Genomic DNA, 27,467 nt, shown 5'->3' with positions numbered 1-27,467 from the left:
CCTGTTACCAAAGCCAGACACACACATCTCAAGAAAACTACAGAGCAGTACCTCTCATGAATACACACCCAAAAAATCCTTAAGAAAATACTAGAATTCAGCAACATATAAAAAGGATTATTAACCAATACCAAGTGAGATTTATACAGGAATGCAAGTTTGGCTTGAAATCTCCAAATTAATGTAATATACCATATTAATAGATTAATAAACAAAAATCACATGATCATCTCAAAAGACAGAGGAAAAACATCTGACACCCATTCACGATTTAAAAAAAAACAACTCTCAATAGACTAGAAATACAAGAAAGCTTTCTCAACCTAATAAAGGGCATCTAAGAGAAACTTACAAGTAACATCATATTTACTGGTTAAAGACTAGATGCTATTCCCCAAAGATCAAAAAATATGGCAAAGATTTCTGCTCTCATTGTATTTATTCAACACTATACTAGAATCTAGCTAATAAACAAAGAGGGGAAAAAGGATCCAGACTGGAAAGGAAGAAGTACAATAAATGTCTTTATTTTGCAGATGATATGATCTGGTATATAGAAAATCTTAAGGAATCAACAAAAACCTACTAGAACTAAAAAGCAAATTCAGCAAGGACACAAGATAGAAAAGCAACATAAACACTGTCTTTCTATATAATAGCAACAAGAAATTGACAACAATTCCATTCAAAATAGCACCAAAAAGAATACAATGCATAGAAGTTTAACAAAAAGAGAATAAGATCTGTATACTGAAAACCTCAAAACACTGCTGAAAGAAATTAAAGATCTAAATAAACGGAGAGGCATTTGATGCTCACAGACTGGAAGACAATGTTGTTAAAGTGGCATTTCTTCCCAAACTGATCTGCAGGTTCAAGACAACACAATCTCTATCAAAATTCCAACAGGTGTTTTTATAGAAATTAATAGAATAATCTTAACATTTACATGGAAACACAAACTTTTGACTGACAATAGCCAAAATAATTTTTCAAAAGATCACAGGTTGGAGAACTTACACTACCCAATATCAAAACTTAATTACAGGGAATTCCCTGGCAGTCCAGCGGTTAAGACTCTGTCTGCACTCCCAATGCAGGGGGCCCAGGTTTGACCCCTGGTCAGGGAACTAGATCCCGCATGCTGCAACTAAAGGTCCCGCACACTGCAGTGAAGATACCTCATGTGGCAATGAAGACACTGCACGTGGCAACAAAGACACTGCACATGGCAGTGGAGACACTGCATGCGGCAACGAAGACCCAGAGCAGCCAAATAAATAAATATTTTTTTAAAAATTAATTACAAAGTAATGTAATAAGACAGTGTGGTATTGGTGCAAGGATAAAATACAGATTAAAAGAAGAGAACAGAAAGTCCAGAAATAAATCCTTACATTTATGGTCAAATGATTTCCAACAAAGGTGTCAAGGCAATACAATGGGGAAAGAATCTTTCTAATAAACACTGAATAGATTAAAAAATGTGGTATATCCATACAATGGAATGTCATTCAGCCATAAAAAGAATTACTGATACATGCTACATCATGGATGAACCTTAACAAAATTATACTAAATTTAAAAATTCAGACACAAATGTTTGTATGATCCCATTTACAAGAAATTTCTAGAAAAAGCAAGTATCTAGAAACAGAAAGTAAATCAGTGGTAGCCTGAGGCTTGGCTAGAAGCAGGAAATGAATGCAAACAGGCATGAGGAAACTTTCTGGGGGAATGGAAATGTCCCAAAACTAGATTGTGGTTGTGGTCATACAACTGTGTAAATGTATAAAAAAAAAATCATTGAAATGTACACTCACAGCAGTTGAGTTTCATGCAGTGTACATTATTCCCCAATAAAGCTGTTTTAAAAATAAAAAGAAGATGAAGAAGGTGCAGGAGTTCCCCATCCCTGGAGGACACAAGCATAGACTGAATGAGCTCCTATCAGGGACACAAGGGTAGAGGCTCCATGACCTTCGTACTTGACCTCACTGTCCATCACTAAGAGCGTGAGGTCTTTTAACCCAAAATGCTGGTTTATACATTTTTTGTGGCTTTTCGCAGTTGCTATTCCTAGGGTTATAAGGAGAAAACATTTGTGACTGCTCTTCCAAATATTTCACTTGCAAACATTGAACAGAGAATGTTTTTCACCTTTCGTCCTGTAAAGGCAGCCCGATGAAGTGGCGTGTCTCCCATGTCATTTAATACATTTACTTCTGCACCAGCCTAGTAAACATGAAAGCTTTAAGCATCTTCCACATATCAAGAAATATACAAAGGTGAAAACAGTTCCCTAAAAATATATTAAATATTTAAAAAATTAAAATAATTGTTAATATTGACTGGTTGTCACTACTAAAAATAAGTTCAGTTCACAGTAAAACAGTAAGCTTATAGTAAAAATCTACCTGATAGGTAGAAAATAAAAAGCTACTTTTCTTTAAAAATCTATATACCCTTTGCTCTACTTTAGAAACACTCATATTGAAAAAAAGGAGAACCGTCTCTGAATAAAATAGCACATTTTCTCCACCAATTTAATTTAATGAGTTTAAGGGAAAAAAAAGAAAAAGATGCCACCATTTAAATGGTGGAGGAGCTGGAGGTTTAAGGGCTGCCTTAGCTCATGGATTTCAGGTTTGGGGCCACCAGATCAATTTTAAGATGAAACCCAATTTCAGAAATATCAGTATGTGTGAAAAATTATTCATCACAGAATTGAGAAATACGAGTTCTTAAGTTACAGCGTGCTCATTAAGAGATTCTGACATTATTTTTTAATTACAAAGGATGTGCTTTGGTCATTTTTTTAACTATGCTCAAAAAACAACATAGTATCTTCATTAATTCATATGTCCATTTTTGCAACTCTAAAAAGTCAATGATGTAAAAATCAAATGATTGAAAAAACAGAATTTTAATTAGTCAGGCTACCCTAATTCATGTATTTAGCAAAGAACAATTAAGTGATTAGCAACTGCTTTGAACAGGCCATCATGCATCATGGCCCAGACGGCTTTTCCAAGACATTTATAATTTCCATAATAGCCGTATTTTATTTATTTAAAAATTAAAGCCATACATATACCTTTAACAGATCCTGGACCACTTGTCTATGTCCAAAATAGCAGGCCAGATGAAGAGGTGTCCAGCCCAAATTAGACTTACTTCTTCCTAAAAAAAAAAGGAAAGAGGTATTTTTAGATGTTACTGAGGTAACTGAACAATAAAATTAATTTCTCTTTAATACTCTGCTCCAACACATTGGCCGGTGGCTCCCTTTCACACTGCACTGCTGATGAGTGAGAGGCAGGAGACATGACACTGTAATACATGTTCTGAGCGAGATGGGTCAGAACTCAAAGGACACAGATTCTGCGGCCACCTTCCTAACTCGATGTCCTCACTCTTAACAGGGTGGAAGGAGACTTGATGGGGGTTACATTCAAACTGGTCTGCGGCTCTAAGGTGCCGAGCGAGTGTCTAACCACCCTGCCATCAGCAAACGAACACGTGGGTCTCTTGGCACAGCATTTCCTGAAAAGCACCTCTTGTTGAAAACCTGTCCCATGTCAGGAGAGTGGACAGAAAGGGGAACTGGGAACCAATCTTTCCTGCAGCATTTAGCAAGCTGTCGGCGCTGCAGGCGGTGACTGAAAACGGAGCCTTGACTTCAGATAAAATCACAGGTAATGAGGATGAGTGTTACCAGCATGGGAGAGTCCAACTAGATAACAAGAACCCAAATTAAAAGCAACGAAATGTCAGATCCCAGCTGAGGAGAGGTATAAAACAACTGAGCGTGGTGAAAACGAGCTGCATTAATTCAATTTAGGAAAAAAAAAATAGGGCATTATAGCTTAGAGCTGAGAGAGCTTCAGAAGATCTCCAAAATTCCAAATGAAGCTTGAGAGAATACAGCCTACATAAGCCGCGAAAGCCCACCACCGCCCCAGAGGGTCTCCCGAAGCCCTGCAGCAGGCTGCCCGGCCCTCCCTGGCAGGAGGTGGAGGTTAACAGCTGCCCTCGGCTCCTGGATTTCAGGTTTGGGGCCAACAGAAAGCCCGCCACCAGCCTCAGTGTACCCAGAACAGGGCTCTAAGAGCTCCCAGAGGGACTGTCACCGCCAACAGTGTCCCTGTGACTGTTTGCCACTTACCAAACTCCCATAACTGTTCCCTCTCAAATGGGTGCCCTCTGGAACCCCTAATTCCACAGGCAATACGTCCTAGAGCCATGGTCTATTGCATGGAACATTTCTCTTTATCCTCTGTCCTTAACCTAGCTCTTCCTGTTGACAATGATTCTCCTTTATCCCTCGGGGGGGAGGCTCCCCCGTTCCCACACCCCCACTGGTCCTCATGGCACAGAGCCACGTGAATTCCCACGTCAAAACCCAACGTGGTCTCTGGTTAATGACCTCCCTCGTGTTACAACCCCTCCTCTGAGGCTTCTGACATTAAGCACCGCTACCCGCCCTGCAAATGCTTTCTCTGCCGCCATATACCGGCCTCCAGTGGCTCACCCCTCACCAGTTAACTCTGGGCAGCAGTCTTTCTCCTTGCGGCAAATCCTGCCACCATCCTAGGGGTGACTACTACGAGCCAGTATCCTGGTGTCTCCGATTCTCAGCTTCCCTCACTTCCCCGCAAACCTGGCCTCTGCTCCATGTCGGGTACCCAACCCCAGGGCCAGAGTCTGGATGTCATCATCACGTCTGAACTCAGGAACACAGAAAGCCCACTTTCCCACAAAGTGCCCACTTTCCCACTTCCTCACACAGGCAAACCCCCAGACTTGCTCTTCAACTGAACTGACCCTCCAGTTCTTTAATCACTTTCCCTCTATGTAAATACCCCCACCATCTTCACTTCCTTCGGTAAATCCAGCATATATTTCTTGGTCCCTCACTTCAACATTTCTTTGCCAATATCCTCAATATCCTATCTTTGTCACAGCAGCCTAGAAAAACCCCAAAGCCTGATAAACACACTAGCTCAATTTTTTCTATAACCACACCCAGGTTGCTAACAGTGGTGGAAGAAAAATAAAACCTTGTGGATTCATGGCTCCATAAAGTCAGGATCTCATACTTCAGCAAAGCCTTCACTGCTGCCCGGCAATTCTTTCCACACTGCCGTGCAGGTGTCCCTCCTATGTTCCAGCACAGGTATTTCAATCCTCACCACTCCCCTCAAGCCTCTTACCCAGACACCTGCCTCTTAGCAAATGATCTGATCTCATAGCTTCACAAAGAAAAGAGAAGCTTTCATAGGATTCCCTGGGCTTCCTGGCACCGAATCCACCCCATATCTCTACCCACAGGCGCCCATCCTTCCTCCTGAGGCCTCAGAATCATCACACTTCCTGGATCCTGGATCCCATGCCCCCCTGCTTCCCAAGTACTCCTTTTCCTCATCTTCAACCTCTCCCTCTTTAGTTGGGAATAGGAAGGAGCAGGTGAGGATTTGCGTCTCGTCCACCTAACAAGCAAAAGCACCCAACCCCCCCTCTCTGGTCCCGGACACCCTCCGGCCCTTGTCCTCCTCACTCTCCTCCCCCCACAGTCTTCACGCTTCCCACCTTGCGTTCCCTCCCATCAGCTACCCACCCACTGCAGACCAGGTTCATTTCCCACCGCATCACTAAAACTGTCCTCAACTTTTACCAATACACGGTGTCACTGGATCCTAGGGGCACTTTTCAGCAGCCAGCGTACCGCGTCACTGGACGGCATCTGACAGCCCAGGTCAAGAGCCTCCACAGCTCTGCACTTCTTCCCAGGGCTCTGTGGAAACTCCACTTTCTCTGATTATCCTTCATTACTAGCATCTCCAATAATGACACCTCTTGGCCCTTTCTCACTGCTTTGTTTATAGGCTCTTCACTTCAAAATCCATATTTCCATTTCCAACTCTCTACTATTCACCTCCATTTGGACGATACAAGAATACCTTATGCTCAGGAGGTACAAAGCTGAATTCACTTACCTTACACATACACATGTACACAGAAAAAACACCTGTTCCCCCTCCCACATCGTTTTCACAATGAACTGCCCCATTATTCACCTCCCTTCTCAAGTCAGAAATAAGCACCACTCTTGTCTGCCTTTCTCCTTTTCACCCCCGCCCAACTTGATCAGTCCTATCAGTTCTACCTCCTAAATGTTAACGATACCTACTTTTCACCATTCCCATTGCTTCTACTCCCATTTAACCACAACAGTCTCCTCTGAGTTGCTGCTTCTGAACGGGTCTCCTCACTATCTAGTGCTTCCACATGGGATTCTGAATCAAGAAGTCAAAATTTACAGAATCCTAAATAATTCTTTTTTTTTTTTTTTTTTTTTGGTACACGGGCCTCTCACTGTCGTGGCCTCTCCCGTTCCAGAGCACAGGCTCCGGACATGCAGGCTCAGCGGCCGTGGCTCACGGGCCCAAACGCTCCGCGGCATGTGGGATATTCCCAGACCGGGGCACGAACCCGTATCCCCTGCATCGGCAAGCAGACTCTCAACCACTGCGCCACCAGGGAAGCCCCTAAATAATTCTTAAAATACTCCAAATACCAGTAAAAATGTTTAAAAAAAAAACAAGGGCCATACTCTACAAGTTCTTGATAATCTTTAATAATTAAAATCTACTTTTTAATTTCACTTTGGTAAATAATGTAGCAGAGATACTTTCCCCTATCAATAAATCAGTATCTACATAAAAAATAAGCAAATATATGAGCTATTAAGTCACGAAATAAAAATGCTCCAGATATCCTTTATATTCTTTACAAATTATGGACACCCAAAATTTTTTATCCATAAGAAATATCAAGTTTAGAAATATTTACAGAAAACTGTACCCTATACTGAATATTAAACACTGGGAAACACCAGCAGACGTTATGGGTAATACCTAAGTAATTTCCCATGCAGACCTTCCAGCAAAGCAACAGGACCGCACTACACAAAATCATGTGTTGAGGGCTTCCCTGGTGGCGCAGTGGTTGAGAGTCTGCCTGCCAATGCAGGGGATACGGGTTCGTGCCCCAGTCCGGGAAGATCCCACATGCCGTGGAGCGGCTGGGCCCATGAGCCATGGCCGCTGGGCCTGTGTGTCTGGACCCTGTGCTCCGCAACGGAAGAGGCCACAACAGTGAGAGGCCCGCCTACCACAAAAAAAAAAAAAAAAAATCACGTGTTCATGTTGCCGATATAAGCTCTTATTTTGCTCTCAAAAACTTATCTTTTAGATCACTCATAGAATTTATACAAAGCATGCTATGCGTATAAACATGTTAGTATTTATTTCATTTGCAAGAATGTCTCGCCATTAGCAACAGACGGGACCATGAACACACACCCGTAATGGCAACAGCTACAAGCCAAACTGCCCAATTAGCTCTTCCTTTGTGCCCCTAGCCTAGAAGTGCTGACCTTAACCTTCAAATGCACGTCAGTGCTTCTCTCTCTCCCTTAAACTTGACATTAGTGGATTCCCCCCAACCAGTAACATCTCTATGTTGATTGTTGAGCTTTAATTCTTGTAGAAGAATTATACTACACTTTACCATTTTCTCAATTTCTCAGGGTTTGGAAAAACAAAATGAGATAGAAAAGAAAACCAAGAAATGCCAGGCACAGTGATTCCCATATGGAGACACTCACACCCCCAGCCCCAGCCCTCCCCACTCACTTCTGTTGGGTGAACTCACACCACCTGATTACGCTGTTCCTCTACATAAACCCTTCAAACTGCCCTTCCGACAAGTCTGACTGACAGGTATAATGAGGGTGAAATTTTGAAAAAGCAGTAACATCTGTCTCTCAGTTTTACATTTCCAAGTAGGTGACTCTCCACTAACTAGCCTGAGGCAACCATGGGTGAGGGGGGGTGGTTGGTAAAGGGTTGCTGAAGATCAACAAACCAGGCACGTTTCTGGCATTCAAAACAGAACCCCAAGGCAAAGATTAAGAACCAGGTTTCTATTGAAGGATGAGAAAGATTTTTAGAATTCCTTTAGCATTCCAAGAACCGACTCAGACTATAATTTCTGGACAACTCAGAGCGTGGTTTCTTCACTGCTAGGAAGGTAATACTCCTTCCACACGGAGGGTGAGGCCATGAAGTTTGCTGCTCTATGACAGGAGGAGAATGTGACACAGCAGAACAAAATACCCGTCAGTGACAGAGGGCTGCGGGAGAGGTAAAGACGTAAAACGGGGCACGTGGCTCCTGATTCTAAGCCCGGAGAGTGAGATAAGTCGTGAGTGAGAACAGGCAGTGGCATGTAGGACGCTAGGAAAAGGTCCCCTGCCAGGCCACCTAGCCTAGCACCAACCTGCACGGTGGCCACGTCACAGTAAACTCAGTAGTGCAGGCAGCGGGAAGGCCAAATGTTGGCTGCCTAGAGCTGCTCCGAGCCCCCATGGGTCACTCAACACCCCCAAGGCCACACCCACAGGAGCGTGGCCGAGGTGAACCAGCGAGCCTAGGCCACGTGCCAGAGGGAGACATGAGAGGTTCAGGGTGACACAAAGCCAACAAGAGCCAGGATGAGACTCCCAACACAGCCAAGGAGCACCACCTGTGCTTATGAAAAACCTGCATTTGACTCTGAGTTTTACTTCAGCTACAAATGCTTCAGGGGCACTAGGAAGACAGGTTACCGAGGAACCAAAGGCCGTCCACACAGAACAAGGCTCGCCTTGACATTCACAGGCCACCTCAGGCGAGACGGGGAGGACACAGGTGAGAGGCTCTGGGAGGCCAATCATTTATCAAAAGAGCTACTGAAATGGAGGGACCCAAAGACTTACATTTAGTCCTCCAAACTCCCAAAATGAGAAGGCGCTTGTTGAAATATCAGAGCCGATTTAGAAAATAAAGCCTATTTCTCTGCACCCCTGAGTTTAATATACTTGTAACCTTGCTACACAAGGCACATTGTGATTTGGCTGCTACCTACCCACCTAGCCTTATCCCTCACCCCTCCTGCCTGCAAAAGCCCTTGCCATCTGGGCTGCTTCTCACCTCAGGACCTTGGCATATGACGTTTCTTCTGCCTTGACCCCCTTTCTTCTCTATTTTTACCTGGTTAAGTCTACGTACTCTTCATATATCACCTTAGAATAATTTCCTCCAAGAAGCTAATCCTTCGAGTTCCAGTTACATACTTCTTATATGTTCCCTAACACCCTGCACTTCATAGCTTCCATATTCTGTACATATTGTGCAATGCAGACTAGTTTGAGCTAGTAATCTACTAATCTCAGTGAGGGTAGGATCCTGTCTGACAATATTTCTAAGGTACTTCACACGCTTCACCTACAACGTCTTCGAGAAAAAGAAATTATCATAGCATGCATCCTGTGGACTCGGGGGTCACCCTTGTAGTTCATAAGGTTTAGGACCCATGACAATATTAAGACTGGATCTCAATTTCTCTGACTTAGAGGGGAGGAGGAGAGTACCCACTCTTATGGGGGTTCTTCCTAGGATAAGAGATGAAAATTTATTTCAAGTTCAGAAAGATTAGTGCTAAATAAATGATAAAGTAGTGCATACTCATAAGAAAAAGCTAAAAAATCCATTCAAAGGTTACCTTTGCAGTTAATGTCAGCAGTTACTTCATTCCTTTCCATGGTTTCCAATAACTGTCTTACTTCTTCAGCGTTGCCGTTTCTGGCATGATGGAGGAGCTGTTGCTCTGCTTCTGTGCTCATTTCTAGATTTAAAAAATAATAACATTGCTATTATGGAAGAACATATATTAGCTTTTGGATATTATCTAACAGATAAAAGGGAAAAAAATCATCTTCATTCTGCAGCTAATAAGATAGACACAAGAACTGATTAAATGAATCAGCTGCAGGGCCAAAACTTGACCTTGAGACTCCATGCCCTTTGTATTATTACTGAAGAAGTGCACTGGACATCTGGGCAAGTTTCTTACTCTCTCAAAGCTTCCGTTTCCTCACCTGCAAAATACAATCAACCTCATGACCTGTTTTAAGACTGTGTCTATGAAAGGTATTTTGTAAATAGTTATTAGTACAACATCAATAACCAGATATAAAGTTAAAATACGGCAATTCAGCAGTTTGTATAGAAATATCATAAGGCTGAAATGTAAATTAACACAATGCGAGAAACTTGTGAGAAAATAAATTACAGATAAGGATCCTGGAGCTACGATACTTACAAATAAACTCTCATATTTTCTTCCCAAGCCTCAAGCCAACTATAAAGGACTACAACCAAATTTAAAGCACTGATGTCAAAACGTTATGAACAGCAATTCCCAGAAAAAATACAAATTTCTTTCATACTAATAATCAGTTAAATGCAAATAAATCAAACACAATGATATTTTTTTGCCTACCTGATTAGCAAAGATAAAAAAATTAAACACACCAAATGCTGGAATTAACAAAAAATGTGCACTCCAGTAAACTGCTAATAATATTATGCATATTATATATTATAATAACATTCACACAATCCTTCATATGTTGCAGAGGGAGAGGCAACAATTTGACAAGATGAAATAATTTCAAAATACACAGAGGGTTCCAGGAGATAGCCAAGTAACAAATACCAAGGATCTGTCTCCCCACCTACACAACAACTGCACTGGCCAACTCTGTCTGATGTAACTAACAATTCTTTGGAACTCTGGAACCTCCAGAAGGCTTGCAACTGCCAGGGAAGACTTGGAAGCTAAATGTGGTTAATTTCAGCTCTTAGGGGTAGCAGCTCCCTACCCCCACCTCCAGCCACTCAGCAGGCACCTGTGCATGTGCTTCTGGAGCAGCTTGCTGGAGCCCACCATCAGCAAAAAGGACCCTGTCCTCCAAATACTGGGGAGGCAGGCTCTGATCACTGATCGCTGCTTCTGACCACAGAAATGCAGACAAAGAAGTGGGCAGCCATTGTTGTTGCACCGGCACCCTTGCTGCAAGCCTCTCCGGTGGCCTGGACTGCCAGAGGATTTAAAGGGCCAGCAACCTTTTTCCCCCCTCTTCTTTTTTTCTGTTTTCCCGCTTAAATTTCCCCTTAATTTCCCTCTTTTAAAGACTAGGACATTCACAAACAACTGCATATATGGGGAAAATTACAATGTGACTGTTCATGCCCACCAAAGTCTCAAAAAAGACATGGGACAACCTTAAGTTTAGGCTGGCCCTCAGCAGAAAAGCAGTCTACAACAATCAAAAAGAAACAAACAAAAAAATGACAAAAAATTAGCAAACCCCGAGGAAGAGGAGTATTTGATTTCTAGAGTTACTACATTAGATTCAAATGTCCAGTTTTCAGCAGCCAAAAAAAAAAAAATCACAAGGCATATAAAGAAAACAGGAGAGCAGGGCCCCTTCAAAGGAAAAAAATATATCAACAGAAACTGTCCCTGAAAAAGGACTGATGGCAGATATTCTAGACAAAGACTTCAAAAAATGTCTTAAAAATGCTCAAAGAACTAAATGAATATATGAAAAAAGTCAAGAAAATGTATGAACAAACTTAAAGAGACAGAAAGCCTAGGGAATTCCCTGGTGGTCCAGTGGTTAGGACTCCATGCTTTCACTGCCCAGGGCTCAGGTTTAATCCCTGGTTGGGGAACTAAGATCCCACAAGTGCATGGTATGCCCTCCAAAAAAAAAAAAAAATAATGCATGGCTAGATTGCATATAATTTCTTAGATTGTAAATATGTCTATATTTTCTTGAATTTCAGAAGGAAATTTTTTTAATAACAATTTTTCCCCTGAATTTTGTTTAGACAGAACAATGGTGAAAGTATTCTTTAGCTGTGGGTGGAGAAAATAAGAGATGTCCTAAGAGAATAAAAGCCTAAAAGGAAACCAAAAAGAAATTTTGCAGCTGAAAAGTACAATAACTGAAATGAAAAATTCACTTGAGGGATTCAAAAGCAGATTTGAGCAGGCAGAAGAATCAGTGAACTTGAAGATAGGACAATAGAAATATCATTTTCCTGCCTTTTTTTTTTTTTTTTTTTTTTTTGGCAGTACGCAGGCCTCTCACTGTTGTGACCTCTCCCGTTGCAGAGCACAGGCTCCGGACGCACAGGCTCAGCAGCCATGGCTCACGGGCCCAGCCACTCCGTGGCATGTGGGATCTTCCCGGACCGGGGCAGGAACCCGTGTCCCCTGCATCGGCAGGCGGACTCTCAACCACTGCGCCACCAGGGAAGCCCCCTTTTCCTGCTTTTTAAGAATGAATCAAAGAACATTTGAAGTAAGTATCTTCAGAACATACTAGAAATTTTTTATTATTACCTTGGGTTCTCACTACATTGGGTTTACAGAAAAAAAAAATTTTTTTTAAGTTTTTCAACTTCTGTAAAATAAATATGAAGAGGGTAAAATTAAATCTATTATCTACTTAAACAGTTCATTATAATATATTAACCACGACAGCTGCTCATTAGTGCTGCAATTGGAATTAAGAGTTATTCAAAGGTTTGCTGAGTAACCATCAATGACAGAGACTGCTACAGGCACTGGAGGTATGATGATGGACAATACAGTCCCTGTCCCCCAGACAGGGCAAATATGCACACAATCATATCAAATGTGCCAAGTACAGTAATGAACAAGGGACAGTGGCTGTACAGAGGACAAAGGCAATGATCAGCCCTTTACCTGCATTAGTATGGGAAGGAATCACAGAGAAAGTGAAATTTAAGCAGGGACTTGAAAAATGAGGTCACCAAGACCAGCAGGATGAAGAAGGTTTCCAACCCTGATGGACAACTGTTACACCAGAAACAATCTTGGTTGAAGATGTGATTCCATTTGGTCGTGGTGAGTTTGAGATTCCTGTGGGAAACAGAGAGGGAGATGTCCAATAAGCAATCAGCTAATACCAGCCTGAGCAAAAGAAAGTTTAGGCTTGGGCTTCCCTGGTGGCACAGTGGTTGAGAGTCCACCTGCCGATGCAGGGGACATGCGTTGATGCCCCGGTCCGGGAAGATCCCACATGCGGCGGAGCGGCTGGGCCCGTGAGCCATGGCCGCTGAGCCTGCGCGTCCGGAGCCTGTGCTCCACAACAGGAGAGGCCACAGCAGTGAGAGGCCCGCGTACCGCAAAAAAAAAAAAAAGAAAGAAAGAAAGAAACAAAAAGAAAGTTTAGGCTAGAATTAAAATGGGGGGAGTTATCAGCACGTCAGTAGTCATTAAAATCATAGGGGTAAATAAGACCTCTTACTGGGAGAAGACCAACACTGAAGCTGAAGGCGGCCAGTCACTATGATCCAGCAAGAAAGGTCTAAGCACGGACAGGGGGACAGGAGAGGGCGATAGCTCTGAAACCAAGAGGCGAGAGTGTTTCAAGAGGTTGGATAGGTGTGAAATGTCAAAGGAAGAGCAAGGACAAGGCCTGAAAATGCCGACTGGTTTGGCAGCTAGGCCACTGATGAGCTCAAGAATACTTTAAGTAGAAATGACAGAGGCAAATAGATGTGGGTAAATTGAGAGTGAAAGTGGGATGATGGGGAGAGAGTACAGCAGATTCCTTGAAAGCAACTCTGTTTTGAAGGGCTGGGGATAGCTTCAGTTTTCGGATATTAGATACCTGGGCACGTTCGTAGGTTGTGGGGCAAGAGCCAGAAGAGAGGAAAAGCTTGAAAGGAGAAAGGAGGGAAGAGAGATGAAAAAGATCCTAGAGGAGCCTGAAGTAGGTGGATGAAAAGCCCAAGCAAGGATCAGCCTTGAAAAGAGGAAGCACCACACTAAGGCCGGGGGCAGGGCAGAGGGTAGTTAAGGGGCCGGTGGGGAGCTGAGCAGAGCTCCTTCCTGTCTGACGCTGCCAATTTCCTACGAAGATAAACAGATTCTTAGGTATCTTCATAGGCAAGAGGAGTCTTACTATGAGACAGGATGGGGAGGGGGGCATGGAGGGGAGAGGTAACAGAGGTAAATAGGTTGTTTGAAAATTAAAAAAGGTACAAGGCCAGTTAAATTTCACCGAGACAGAAAATTAAAACTCTTGTTGCTCTATGCCTAAATTCCATATGTGTTCATTTTAACACAGGCACCTGTCTGATTAAAAAATATTCTTAAAACAATTCATTCTCTCCTTTTTAAAGCAATTTCCCACCACATCCATTAAAACTAGCTACTCTACCTACAGGCTGAGCAGACTCTAAAGGTTTGCCAACTGTAACACCTGGGACTTAGTCAAATAAGCAAGACCTTGAGGGTAAATTCCAAAATGCAAACGGGCATTTTCAACACTTTTCCTTTATAAACTTCTATTACTTTAGAAAGGAGTGGTAGGAGTTGCGGGGTGGGCTGACACTTCCCCCATCTCCCTTTAGAAACAATTTTGTAAAATCATATATACATTTAGAATGTACTTCCATAAACAGATTACTTTATGTTAGGAGCAGAAAACAGTAAAAACACAATTTTATAACAAAATAATTTCCTAGTGGCTCTAACACCCAGTCAAAATAGCACAACTCCAAAAATACCTGTAATTTAAAGACCAAGCAAACTTCTTAAAATGATAGCTGTGCTACAGTAAAACAAAATGATCATTCTGTTCCTTTCAGCTATGCTGCAAAGAAACTCAGAAGATGTTCCAAACCAAGACATAGAAACATTCATTGTTTTTTCTTCATCCAAGAACCATTATAACTAAAAGTCCACTGCCGTCTATGCAGACCTGAAGATTCAGAATTTGATACATCAATAGTACCCAAAACTTTATTCCTCAGGTCAGCATCTAGGTGGCCAGCTTGGGCTAGGAAGGTAGCCAGCTTGGGCTAGGAAGGTGCCCAACATGACATCCACAAGAAGCTGCAGTTTCCCCATCACCTCCAGGGCCAACAAAACTTTCCCTATCTCTACTATCACAGTGTTACTATCAATAAACCCTTAGGGCTTCCCTGGTGGCGCAGTGGTTGAGAGTCCGCCATGCAGGGGACACGGGTTCATGTCCCGGTCCGGGAAGATCCCACATGCCGCGGAGCGGCTGGGCACGTGAGCCATGGCCACTGAGCCTGCGCGTCCGGAGCCTGTGCTCCGCAACAGGAGAGGCCACAACAGTGAGAGGCCCACGTACCGCAAAAAAAAAAAATAAAGTAAAAAAAAAAAAAACCCTTAAATGAGCGCTGACCACGGTCCAGGCATTGTTCTAAACTTTGGTGACACACTAATGAATAAAAGCAGGCCTTACATTAGGATAAGTTATGTTTTATGTTATTATATATTTTTAACATATATATTTATGTGTGTTTATATTTATATATATATTTTTTATATATATATATACACACACACACACACACACACACACTTTTTTTTTTTGGCCATGCTACGCAGCTTGCAGGATCTTAGTTCCCTGACCAGGGACTGAACCAGGGCCACGGAAGTGAAAGTGCAGAGTCCTAACCACTGGACCACCAGGGAATTCCCAGTAACTTATGTTATACAGAAGTCAACTGTACAAAAAAATTACTATCCACATTTCTCAAGAGGTCTGACTTGCCACCTCCACTCCCAACCTCCACTAGATCCCCTTTATAAAACCTTCACAGCACCTTATTTTTGCCACAAATGTCAGTCTGTAGGTGCACATATGGTCATTTCTTTGGCTCTCCCTACACTACACTGTAAACTTAATGAGAAAAAGGGTCCCACATTTCTTATGTGTCCCCACTATATCCCTAGTACCCAGCAAGGTGCCTAGAACAGAGCAGGCAACCAAATATTAATTAAATGGACAGATGGATGAACGTGGAATTAGTTTTTCAAGAACAAAGCAATACCGATAGGAAGGCCTAAGAGTAACATGTTCATTTTAAGTGGTACACCTTTAACCAGTGATCAAAAAATGAAGTTTTTTTTCCTTATATGCCACAGGAAATGAATTAAGATCATACCAAAAATCATACCTTTTTAAAATATACACTCCAGGATTATTGAGGATTATCACTGCTTCTTTAATTTGATACATCTCTAATTTATAAGTAATTTGTGGTTAACAGTTAACTTTAGAAAAAATACAAAAATCAAAGAATTCAAATATTGAACAGATGTTAAAAAACTTTCTTTGGACTCATGAGAGCTTATTTCAAAATGCACTGTCTCTGATGTTTAAGCCAAAAGAAAGACAAGTAATCCCTTAATGTATCTTATGAGACTAGATTTGAGCCACATCCTATCAGCACATATAGTATTTTTCAGTATCTCTTTGTGGATGTTTTCAGCCACTCTTTTCACATTCACGCAATTCCAAACTCTGTTTTTAAGATTAATGAATGATTTTAATGGCCAAGAGAATGTTTTCGAGGAAATAACTAGTCAAAAACATTTTGAGCTTCAAAAACTAGGAGACTAGAGACTTTATGTTTTGCCTTATGTTTCCTCTCCTCCAAGGTCCACTGGGGAAGCCAAGCTTCTAATTCTAAATTATTTTGTGAAAAGTGAATTTGTTTTGTTGTTGTGTAAACACTGTATATTACCTAATTAAACTGGTCCCCACACTTGATAATCCATGCCACTAAATCCCCATTCACTACAGTGGATAAATTCTATGGCCCTAACAACTCTGAAATCTTGGCAGAGACCCTGAAACTTGTAGCTTAAAGGGCAATCAACATTCAATTCCGTCAGAGGTCTACTATTTTACAAGTTGAACTGCTACTTTTCTTTACTATTTCTACAGAATCAAAGTAGAAAATTCCTAGAGAAATCAAAGACAGTGAAGTTCAACAATCAGAGCTAATTCCCGAGTATCAGACACTCAGAATATTAAATGATGTGTCCTTTAACAGAGTTCTTAAAGATGTTTGAAGAGTTAAAATTCAAAGACCTCCAGGCTAACTTTATTCGATCATACATACAGCAATATTTAACTGGACATTATAAAACATCAGGAAAGTATGGTGAATCCTCAAAAACTTAAACACAGAATTACCATATGATCCAGCAATTCCACTTCCGAGTATATACCCAAAAGAATTTAAAGAAGGAACTGCTGAAAGAGATATCTGCACATTCATGATCACAGGAGCATTCTTCACAAGAGCCAAGAGGTGGAAGCAGCCCAAGTGTCCACTGGTGGATGAATGGATAAGCAAAATGTATATACATACAACGGACTACTGTTCAGCCTTAAAAAGGAATGAAATTCTGAAACGTGACACAATCATGAACCCTGAACACATCATGCTAAGTGAAATAAGCCAGACACAAAAGGACAAATACATGACTCCACTAATATAAGATACTTGGAGTAGACAAGTTCACGCAACCAAAAAGTAGAATGGTGGTTATTAAAAGCTGGGAAAGGAGAAAATGGGGAGTTAGTGCTTAATAGACACAGAGTTTCAGTTTGGGATGATGAGAAAGTTCTAGAGATGGATAGTGGTGATGGCTACTACACAGTATACTTAAAAATGGTTAAAAACATATGTTATATGTATTTTACCACAATTTTTTTTAAAAATGAGAGGGTTCAGTCGTTAAGACTTCACACCTCCACTGCAAGGAGCGTGGGTTCAATCCCTGGTCAGGGAACTAAGATCCCACATGTCGCGCAGTGCAGCCCAAAAATTTAAAAAAAAAAAAAAGAGGAAGTATCTGAAATTTGGCTCTAACAATTGAGAAACAGCTTTTGTACTATTAACAGAGCCAAAGGAAGCTAATTATTCAAAACTTGTTATGACTGTGTGTTGTGATGATTTTTAAAATTCTCAGATACTGATTTTATGCTTGCTAATACATTATTAAAATATTTGAAATATATTGTATATTAGGGATTTGAATAGTGAGAAAAATCAAGTATTTATGAATACATATATTTTACAAACTAAGTCTTTAAAACAAAAAAACCTCTAGTGTGCTCAGCACTGCATTCCGAAGTACACTAGTTAGCTGCTTAATGGCGCTGTCTTCTTCCAATATTTTTCCTGCCAATATTGTATTTTTAATATAAGGAAAATATTAAAAAATTAAAGTGACTATGTTAAAACATGGCGATAGAAATAGAGTTTTGCTCTCAATCTTATTAGTTCCTAGCAAGCAATCATTAAGTTTTTTTATGTGATCATATATTCCTCAGTGTATGTATGTATGTGTGTATATACCTATCTGTACATAGGCATATACAAATATGTATATATAGAACTATGACATTTGTGATAACACAAATAATTAAATGCGTTTTTTTCTTGGTTTAGAAATTTAGCTTTGGTAGATAGATTCATATTTAAGCTAAGACTGATTTTAGAGATGAAGAAACTGAAAAGCACAAAGATAAAGTTGATTGCCAAGGGTATGGCTTTAATAGCCACAACCAGAATCTACAACTTCGTATCGAGGGATGAAATATTATTAATGCTATATATTTATAAAACTCAATTCAGCCTCTAAAATTAAAGGTCTCTGATCCTAGTTATTGTTCCGGTATGAGCACTGAGGAAGCTGAATCTGAATTATAGCTTAATCCCCTCATTTTAAGAAGATTTACTGACTGAAATGAGACATCCAAAATATGGCCATTTAAGGAAAATGACAGCAAATTTTAAAGTCTATTTTAGGAAGCACTTGCCTTTTTTAAAGATATGAAATGAAATTAAAAATCACTTAATTTTTAATTCAGTGAAACTTTTTCTCTAACTTCAACAGGACCCTGTGTCCTGATAAATGACATCACCTCTTTTGCAGGAGAAACGATAGACACCTGGCTATAATTGTAATATGTCTTACTAGGGTTTGTAAGCCATTGAAACCAATGTAAAATGCCTATACCAAATTATTTATTTTATATTCGACTTATTTACATTACTGTCTCTTATTCACTACGTACCCACACTACTTGGATGCCATACAGGTATAAGAAAAGAACAAGCCTACTTGCTGCCTATTTATTTATTTTACCTTTATTCAGTCGAAAATGTAAATGTTTAACAAAACTGTTGAAAACGAAATAAGCTTCATGGCCTTGCTTTATGGAATTGTTTAAACCTTAGGTTGCTATACATTTTATCTGCTTCACAAACAAGAACTAACCCTCAGACGCAGCCCTGATTTCAATTTGAACTTTGTAGATTCTACTGTTAATAAATAGTTAATAAAAACTACTGTTAATAAATAGTTAATAAAAACTATTACCTATTGTTTCAAAACAGGTTTGGCCCATAGAAGCAAACGGCAGAGAAGTCCACAAATAAGATAAATACAGTTTTAGATAATAATACCAACCAGGAAGCTGATCAACTGTTACCTTCCAAGGAAAAAATTCCTTAAATTTTACATAAAATGTATTTAAATGTTTCCCATTTTATTTCACATTTGAAAATTATCTTCCAAGCTTAATGAAACGTGTAATAATACTGACCAGTTATCCACCATACGGCCAGAAGTTTCTCTTTAAAGGAAAACTTTAAACAACAAAGTAAAAACGTGGTTACTTTCCACTGTCACATGATAGGAAACTGTACAGTTAAAGACCACTTTCACTGTATAGTACAGTAATTTCCTATTTGCTGGCTGATGAATACAACTCAGAAAAAGTTAGTGACCTAGTATATCCTCTTTAGGCATTAAAAAGTATTTCTTATACTTGCCCACCTTATTAGTGGATGAGGTCAGGTAAGAGGAAAAAAATCCAACATTTCTAGGGATCAAGAACATCCTGTAAGATACTTGTATGACATTATGATCATCAATATATTCTGTACAGAATGCAAGAATCTTTTCTGACACGTCATTAACGAATCCTGGTGAGATTGGTATCAGCTGGTGGCTATACCGCTAACACCTGCCCTCTTCCTAGGAACTGGAAAGAATTTACAAATCAATAAAGTTCTAATTACCACCAGACTTGGCTTAACCACTTCAAATTTCTTACATGTGCTTGCTCTATCCTCCATATGTTATGAGTTAGGCTGATTTCCACTTTCTGTTGACTACTTTTCTCAGTGAATACACATAATGTACAAAAGCTCAGCTCCTAGCAATAGCAAGAGGTAAGAAACTGTCAAAGTGTCAAGTCTGAGGTATTATAATGATAGATATGTCTAAGTAAAATAAAGCCACGTGAAGAAAAAATTTGTTAAATAGACACTGCACCATGTTATCACACAAAAGAAATTGGCTGTATTTTTCTACCTAGTTGCTGGTTCTAAACAAGTATCATTTCCCTTTGCTTTGGGGGAAGAGTGGGAAAGCAATTTTCACAGAAATAACATCTAGCTGCTCTGAATTACAGGTGTTAAGTGCTGTGCAAATAATACCTGCAAGGCTGAGCAGCCTCCAGAGACAAGGATTAGCCAGTCCCCCCCCCCCCAAATTTCTGCTGATGAACAAGGAGATATTTAGCAAGTGTGATCTGATAAACAGACCCTGGCAAAACCCTACACTGATACACAACAACTGCTCCAGATAAATCTACTCAACTTTCAGCAGTTAACTCCTATTTTGCACATCAGTTTCTCAATGCTGGGAGAGTTGCTCGGCCTGAGAGAAAAGAAAAGATAAATTTTAAAAGGTACGTTACTGACAGTTTTCTCCTCTCCCCCCACCCCTCCCCATAGATTGTTAGATAGAGCCCTTAGTTTAGAACCTGGGGATGAAAAAAGGTTGAATTTTATAACTATTCTGTAATTAATACAGAGACCTTTAAAATTTCAGCTGGGGAATTCAGAAAATACACCTAGGCACACCGGCTGCAAAAAATTCGTTGCCTCCGAGTCAGACCACGAACATTGCTAAGCCATCAAAACAAATCAAAGTATTTTCCAAATTCTGAGTCAAGAAGTGTATCCAGATGCATCAATTACAATACAACGGCTGAGATTTTCAAGGAAAACACATCACTGATTTTAAAGCTGATTTCATTATGTTATCAGCTATCCACAAAAGCCTAATCGCTAAATTTGCAACATTCAAACAGTCTAGTTTAAGTTAACATAGTCTGCCAACAGTTCAACTTCACAATACAATCTGCATAAAGCAAAGACTTTCACAACTGAAAACCAATATTAACTACATCAGGATAACCCTTTTCAACGCCTCCTGCCAATCAGCAGGGCCCCCGGGTAAATGAATCCTTCTTTCTCTTGTGCTGCTGCCATCTTTCACACTGTTTCTGAATTCCTCTGATAGTCTTTCATGCTAGTAGAATGGAGCACGAGGTACACTGTGAGAATGCTCACGTGAACAGCTCGTGACTTCCACTGTGAATCAATCCTCTTCACGCCAGTAAGAAACTAAAAGTTAGAATGCACACATCCAAGTACCGAGAAAGCAAGCAGCTAATGACTTAGTAGGGAATGCATGTGGCACCAGGACGAAATCCTAGCACCCAAAGTGGAAATGCAACAAATGCCAGCATCCTGCTGCTTGTACAACTAACTTCCTCGCAGAGTTGGAGCAGCCAGGGACTTCGTGGAAGCCTAGCTCTGGCTCAGAGCCCGGCATCTCCAGGCCACGACCCTGACCATCCTCGGAGACGCGCGGGAGACGCGGCCTCGCCCCCCACCACGCGCGGACAGACCTCCCCCACCATCAGGCAAGGGGGGAGACCGTTCACAGGGGAACCGGCCTAGGAAACTGACCTACGCTGTCACCCGGGCTCCCAAAGCTCCCGGGGTGGGGACCACAACCGCAGGCTCCCCGTCTGCCCGCCTCACGCCCAGGAAGCGGCCATCACCTGTCTCGCACCTTCGGAAGACTCCCGGCCCCACGGAACGTCGGTCTCGGGGATCCCTGCGCTGGGAACCGGGTGGAGCGCAAGGAAGCCAAGCACCACTCCGCGAAGTGGCGCCGCCCCTCCGCGCGGCCGGCCCCACGAGCGCGCGCGCGCCCGGATTATTTACGGCAGACCCGTGCGGCACGTGACCGGCGCGCGGGCCCGCCCCCCGCCTGGGACGTCCCGCCCTTAGCACGCTCCAGTCCCGCCCAGACTACCTAGGATGGTTCCAGGCTTTGCCAACCGCAGCCAGGAAGGGCAGAGCCTTCGCCCTCCTCCCACCACGCCCCGACCCGAAAGATAGATGGACCCTACTTCGAAGCCACGCCCCCCCAAGCCAAAGCAAATGTAAATACTGGGTTACTAATCTGGAAATTTGTTATTAAGCCAATACATCACCCAGCTGCCCAGATTTTTTCTTTTCTGTTTTGGTTACTACTTTACCCATGGGAACTTAACAGGCAGTGTAAATTAGCTGCACCTCTTTCTCTTTTCACATGTCAAAGAATGGTCTCTAAATGCTAACAGGTGTGAGCATATTAAGATGTATATGAGTGAGGTATGCTTAAAGAGAGAAGGTTTTACAAATTTTCCTTCACTTCCTCCCTCCATCAAATATCTTTCATAAAGAGTCCACCTCTTCAGACTTGCACAACAGGTCTAGCCAGAGCAGTTAACACATAGCCTATAATGTGAAGGTTCAAACTCTAGTGTAATTACACCCTTTTAAAAAATGCATAGCTGAAAAAGACAAAGGAAATTATGAGCATAGGGAAAAATTTTCAACTTTCTTGTATTTTCCAATGTATTTAATGAACATGTTCTTTTGTAATGAAAATTAATAGGTATCATTTTTCTTTTTTTTTAGGTATCATTTTTAAGGGACTGTAGATTTGCAGTCAAGTCTAGAAACATGTATTGAGAACCTATTACAGGCCGGTTGGTGATGCACTACGTGTGATACATGATGTGGCAGAGCTCTTAGAATGTCTTTGGAGAACACAAGCAGCCTTGCTTATATATCCCAGCTTAGCATCATCTTTTATTAAGAAAAAAAGAGCACTTTAAGAGCACAATACTTCGACTGTAAATTGTGTGGTAACTAAGGCAGTCATATTTGCCTCACAAAGAAGAAACCTCAGAGCTTATTTTCTAAGGATACTGAATTATCTTCACAGCCAAAATAAAAATTGACTGCCAAAATAAAAATTGACTACCAAAATAATTTTCCACATGATTCCACAAAAGCCTTTGTTCTCACTAACATGATTTAATTGCCTAAATTCACTACTCTCATTTTTTTCAATTCACTTTACTCTCTTCTTGAGTTTGTAAATGAAAACACATCCTAGCCAATAAGAGGATGAGAGTAACAGGAGGTAATCATCATGACTACCAATAAAAGAAGTTCTGATCTTGGTAAGATCACTCATTGTACATATTTTTACAGAAATATCTTTGATATTTATATAAACAATCTTTAGGAAAAGTTATCTCTTTGGCATTTTTATTTCTGACTAGTACAGATAAAAACACAACAATTCTTATTGTAGAACAGTACTATCCAATGGACTTTGGATATGTTCCATAATTCTATCTTGTCCAATACAGTAGCCACCGGCCACATATGCCTACTGAGCTCTTGAAATTTGGCTAGTGTGATTAAAGATTTGAATTTTTAATTTTACTTAATTTTAATTTATATAGCCACATGTGGCTAGCAGCTACCATAATGGATAGTGCTGTTCTAGAACAAGAAAGCAATTACTATATTGCCCCCAGTTGTGTCATATTCTATTTTGAGAAACGTGTGGCAGACACAGAACATCTGGAAACAATAACTGTTTTCTCCAAACTGTTTTCTGAGCTTGTGAGGAGGTAGATATTTTAACTTTGCAGATGGAGCATGTTAAAGTTACTACGTCACTCTTACCTACAATGCATGTAAGTAGGAATAGAACTGGTAGGTCTGGATGAATAGAAAAGGGATTTGGAAGTAACTAACCCTTTGCTCTGCCATTCCCGGGCCTGCCTGACCCAGCTGAAAAGTTAACCAACTTCAGATCACAATATGTTTCAACAGAATTACCCATTGCCTGGAACCACCTAGGATTCTTTTTTTTTTTTTTTTCCTGCGGTACGCGGGCCTCTCACTGTTGTGACCTCTCCCGTTGCGGAGCACAGGCTCAGGATGCGCAGGCTCAGCGGCCATGGCTCACGGGCCCAGCCACTCCACGGCATGTGGGATTTTCCCGGACCGGGGCACGAACCCGTGTCCCCTGCATCGGCAGGCGGATTCTCAACCACTGCGCCACCAGGAAAGCCCACCTAGGATTCTTTTGTTCACTTGTTTCGGGAAACTTAGGAGGCCACAACTACTACTGCCCATCCCACATCCCAGCGATTCCCTCCAGAATAGGATTCCCTCCAGATTACAGTACCCAATGTTTGTGTCCCTGCAATTTGTCTTAAGCCTGAAACACCCCAGAATGCACTTCATGCACTGCATGTTTTAAAAACACTCCCCCCGGTGCCAGTGTGACTTTGAAGTGCTGCAGGAGCGCACTAAAGGCTTATTAAAGGGAGGATTTTATGAACTGAGACTTTGGGGAGGGCTTTGGGTAAATATTGCCTAGAATGCTGAAAAGTACATCAGATGTCATCGGGCAAATCCAAATAATTTGTTGAGTTGGAAATTAACCATCCCCTAAACCTACATATTAAGTGCTTTGAGTTATTATTAACCCAAGACCATCAAGGCTATGATGTCATTGTTTTTTATCTCTTAAAAGCTGTCTAAATTTTTTTTGTCATTTGTGCCATACACAGATTTAATAACTGAAATGAGTTGGTATATTTTCAGATACTAAATTATTTTTATCTAGACTTAATTCTGTGCCTGTCCTTCTTTTCCCAGATGTGTGACACACAGATGTCTAAGCAACTGCCTTCCACTAATGATTGATTTTGCTAGGTCCCCACACAAAAAGTTTAGGATGGTCCCCTCTATCCGTAGTTCCTTGATTGCTAGCAACAAGCGGTGACACTGGCTAACTTAAGCAAACAGGGAATATATTGCACAGTATCAAAAAAAATCTGAAAATCTGGCCCAGCAAGGACAGGACTAGGGCACTTCCAGGGATCTGGGTAGGGGGAACTAGTCTACAAGTTTTCCAGGTTGCTACCACTGGCAAAGAATAATTTCCATTTATTTTTGTTTTCCTGTCCTTTTGTCTTCCCCCTTCAGAAGAGGCAAAATTGAGAGAGAGCCATACAGAGAAACAGACACCTTTTGGTGTACAGGGCAGGGTGCCTTGGCTGACAATCCCACAACACTACAGTAAGTCCCCTACATACGAACGAGTTCCATTCTGAGAGCATGTTCATAAGTCCAATTTATTCCTAAGTCCAGCAAAGTTAGCCTAAGTACCCAACTAACACAATCAGCTATATAGTACTGTACTGTGATGGGCTTATAATACTTTTCACACAAATAATACACAGAAAACAAACACAAAAATAAACATTTTTAATCATATACTACAGTACCTTGAAAAGTATGGTAGTACAGTACAACAGCTGGCATACAGGGGCTGGCATCAAGTGAACAGGCAAGAAGAGTTACTGAGTGGAGGAGGGAGAGGAGGTGGGAGATGGTAGAGCTGAAGGATGGTCAGCAATAGGAGACGGAGTGCAAGCTGCAATTTCAGTCACGCCTGATATTGATGGAATGCACATTCGCATCTTTGAAAGTTCGCAGCTTGAAGGTTTGTATGTAGGGGACTTGCCTTCCACAGGAGAGGTAGTTCCCCACTGACGCACGCAAGCACACACACTCTAGCCAAGTCCAGTGCTATTACCAGAAGAAAGAGCAATGGATTATGGGCAGCCACAATCACAAAAATGCCCATTATATTCTCTTTTTTGTTTTTCAATCAAACCCTTCCCTTTATAGCTTTTCTCGTAAGGCACGGGCTCCTTGGGCAATATTTCCAACTCCATCTTTAGCCCTTTGCTCTATTCATCATGAATATACCCCTGCTTTTCCATCCATAACTGTCTGGTCAAGCAATGTGCCTGACAATTACACTACCCCTTCTTGGAAGCCTCAGGAGGTCTGCCTTGCCCATAGTCCCCTAGTGAGGGCTTCCTTACGCAGCCTATGATTCTTGGCTCAGTGGAAGGCGCAGGGCTGGGACCTAACCGAACGGAACGTTTTTATCAGGCTTACCAAAGGCCCGTAGATATGCTCTGCCCAACAGAAAAGATCTCTCCTGGGTACTATTAAACCATCTAGATTCTCTCTGGGTCCATTTGCCTGTGAAGAATACGAAGTACAGTGTTTAGCCAGGGTAGACGCAGAAAAACATAGAGAGGGAAGTGAAGGCAGAGAGAAAGTGGAAACCATGGGCTGGCAAGGAGAGCAGAAAAGAGGTGATTGGGAATAGCTGAAGCAAGAGCAGAGAGAATGAGACGTGGAGTGTGGAAACACTAGTGTAGGTAGCAAAGGGTGAGGCTCCTGGCTGAGAAGGCACTAACTGCTGGCTGCAGCTATATCTTCAACCACCTGTCAGAGTAGCACAGATGTTTCTGCTTTCATCTATCTACATTGTTGCAATACATTCCTACACTTTGTACTGCAAACAAAGTGATGTAGCCTGATGTAACATCGCTTTGATGTTAACCTGAGTGTTTCTCTGTTCCTTGACCCAGAGAGAGACTCACACCATGACGACCCCTTTCTTGCTCTCAGCTCTCTCGTTCTTCAAATCTCTCACAAACAACCCTGTCAATACCGCCTTTCTTTTCAACAGCTACCCCTCCCTTTAAGGTCTCTACAGCTCTTTGCTCTTGGGAAACTTCTACAACACATCTCTTTTCCAGATTCTCCCTAACCTACACTGCCCATTCCTGAGTAACCACCTGTCAACACCTGATACAGCCAGCTCAAGGGCCCCACTCTCTCTGTGAGTTACCATAGCATGTGACATTAGTCCACTTACTGAAGTCACAGAGATCGAAGAAACGGGATTTGACGGGCCAGTCTGAGGCCTGCATTGGAAGTATGGATTCCAGACTCCTGGATCTTAGATCTGGAAGAGTCAGCAGAAACCATCAAGCCCAACTTCACACCTAAAGCCAGATTGTCCTCAACCACATTCTGAAGGGGTATTTGCCCAGCCCGAGAACCTCCTGGAACCGGCAGATAACTGCCTCACAGTGTAGCTCAACCACTTCCCCTGACTGCATTATTACTGTTAGAAGTTCCTCTTACAGAGGCAAATGCTAGCTCCACACAGCTCTCACCTGTTAGCCAATATAAAGCTGAACAGAACAAACTGAATTAGCCTTTCACAGGCCATTCTTCTAAAAAGTTAAAGAAAACTAGTGTGAGCTGCCCTGATTTTTCTTTCCCGGGCTTACATTCCCAGATGCTCCAATCTGTGCTCATGCTCCAGCTGGCCGAGGCATTGACACAGTTTGTACTTTTATCTCTTAAACTTTAGCACCCAGGATTAAGCAAATCACATCTGCTTCTATAAAGCTAAAGAGTGTAGAGAAATCTTAGTCCTAGTCTATCAACTTTGCTAAACTAAACTTTGCCTTTTTTCCATCCTTATTATCTTGACCTCTCCACTGCCCTCTGGTGGTGGCTAATTTTTTCTCAAGTGATAGAGAATTGGAGAGAAAAGAGATTGGTGAAAGGAGGAAGGTAATGCAGCAAAAAAAAAAGAAG

At 41.5% G+C, this 27,467-nt stretch overlaps 1 protein-coding gene across 11 annotated transcripts in view; it reads right to left on the bottom strand.

Annotated features, from left to right (window-relative positions):
- Window positions 1-27,467, bottom strand: part of OSBPL1A (oxysterol binding protein like 1A) — a 237,814-nt gene that overhangs the window by 192,450 nt on the left and 17,897 nt on the right. The window contains exons 1-5 of one of the 11 annotated variants that reach the window (XM_067699459.1): window positions 21,692-21,831; window positions 20,438-20,496; window positions 9,610-9,734; window positions 3,098-3,183; window positions 2,161-2,235 (exon numbers count right to left, since the gene is read on the bottom strand). In XM_067699459.1, the coding sequence (XP_067555560.1) occupies window positions 2,161-2,235; window positions 3,098-3,183; window positions 9,610-9,730 (282 nt within the window). In that variant the 5' untranslated portion in view covers window positions 9,731-9,734; window positions 20,438-20,496; window positions 21,692-21,831. Of the gene's footprint in view, window positions 1-2,160; window positions 2,236-3,097; window positions 3,184-9,609; window positions 9,735-9,893; window positions 10,762-10,798; window positions 12,010-12,669; window positions 12,847-20,437; window positions 20,497-21,596; window positions 21,832-27,467 lie in introns of those variants that run through there. The other 10 variants (XM_067699456.1, XM_067699458.1, XM_067699461.1 and 7 more) reach the window with 10 other exon arrangements.

This window comes from Pseudorca crassidens, chromosome 12 (genome assembly GCF_039906515.1).
Source record: "Pseudorca crassidens isolate mPseCra1 chromosome 12, mPseCra1.hap1, whole genome shotgun sequence".
Classification (NCBI taxonomy): Eukaryota; Metazoa; Chordata; class Mammalia; order Artiodactyla; family Delphinidae; genus Pseudorca; species Pseudorca crassidens.
Note: the sequence above shows the minus strand (reverse complement) of the source record. Positions and strands in the feature narration are given on the sequence as shown.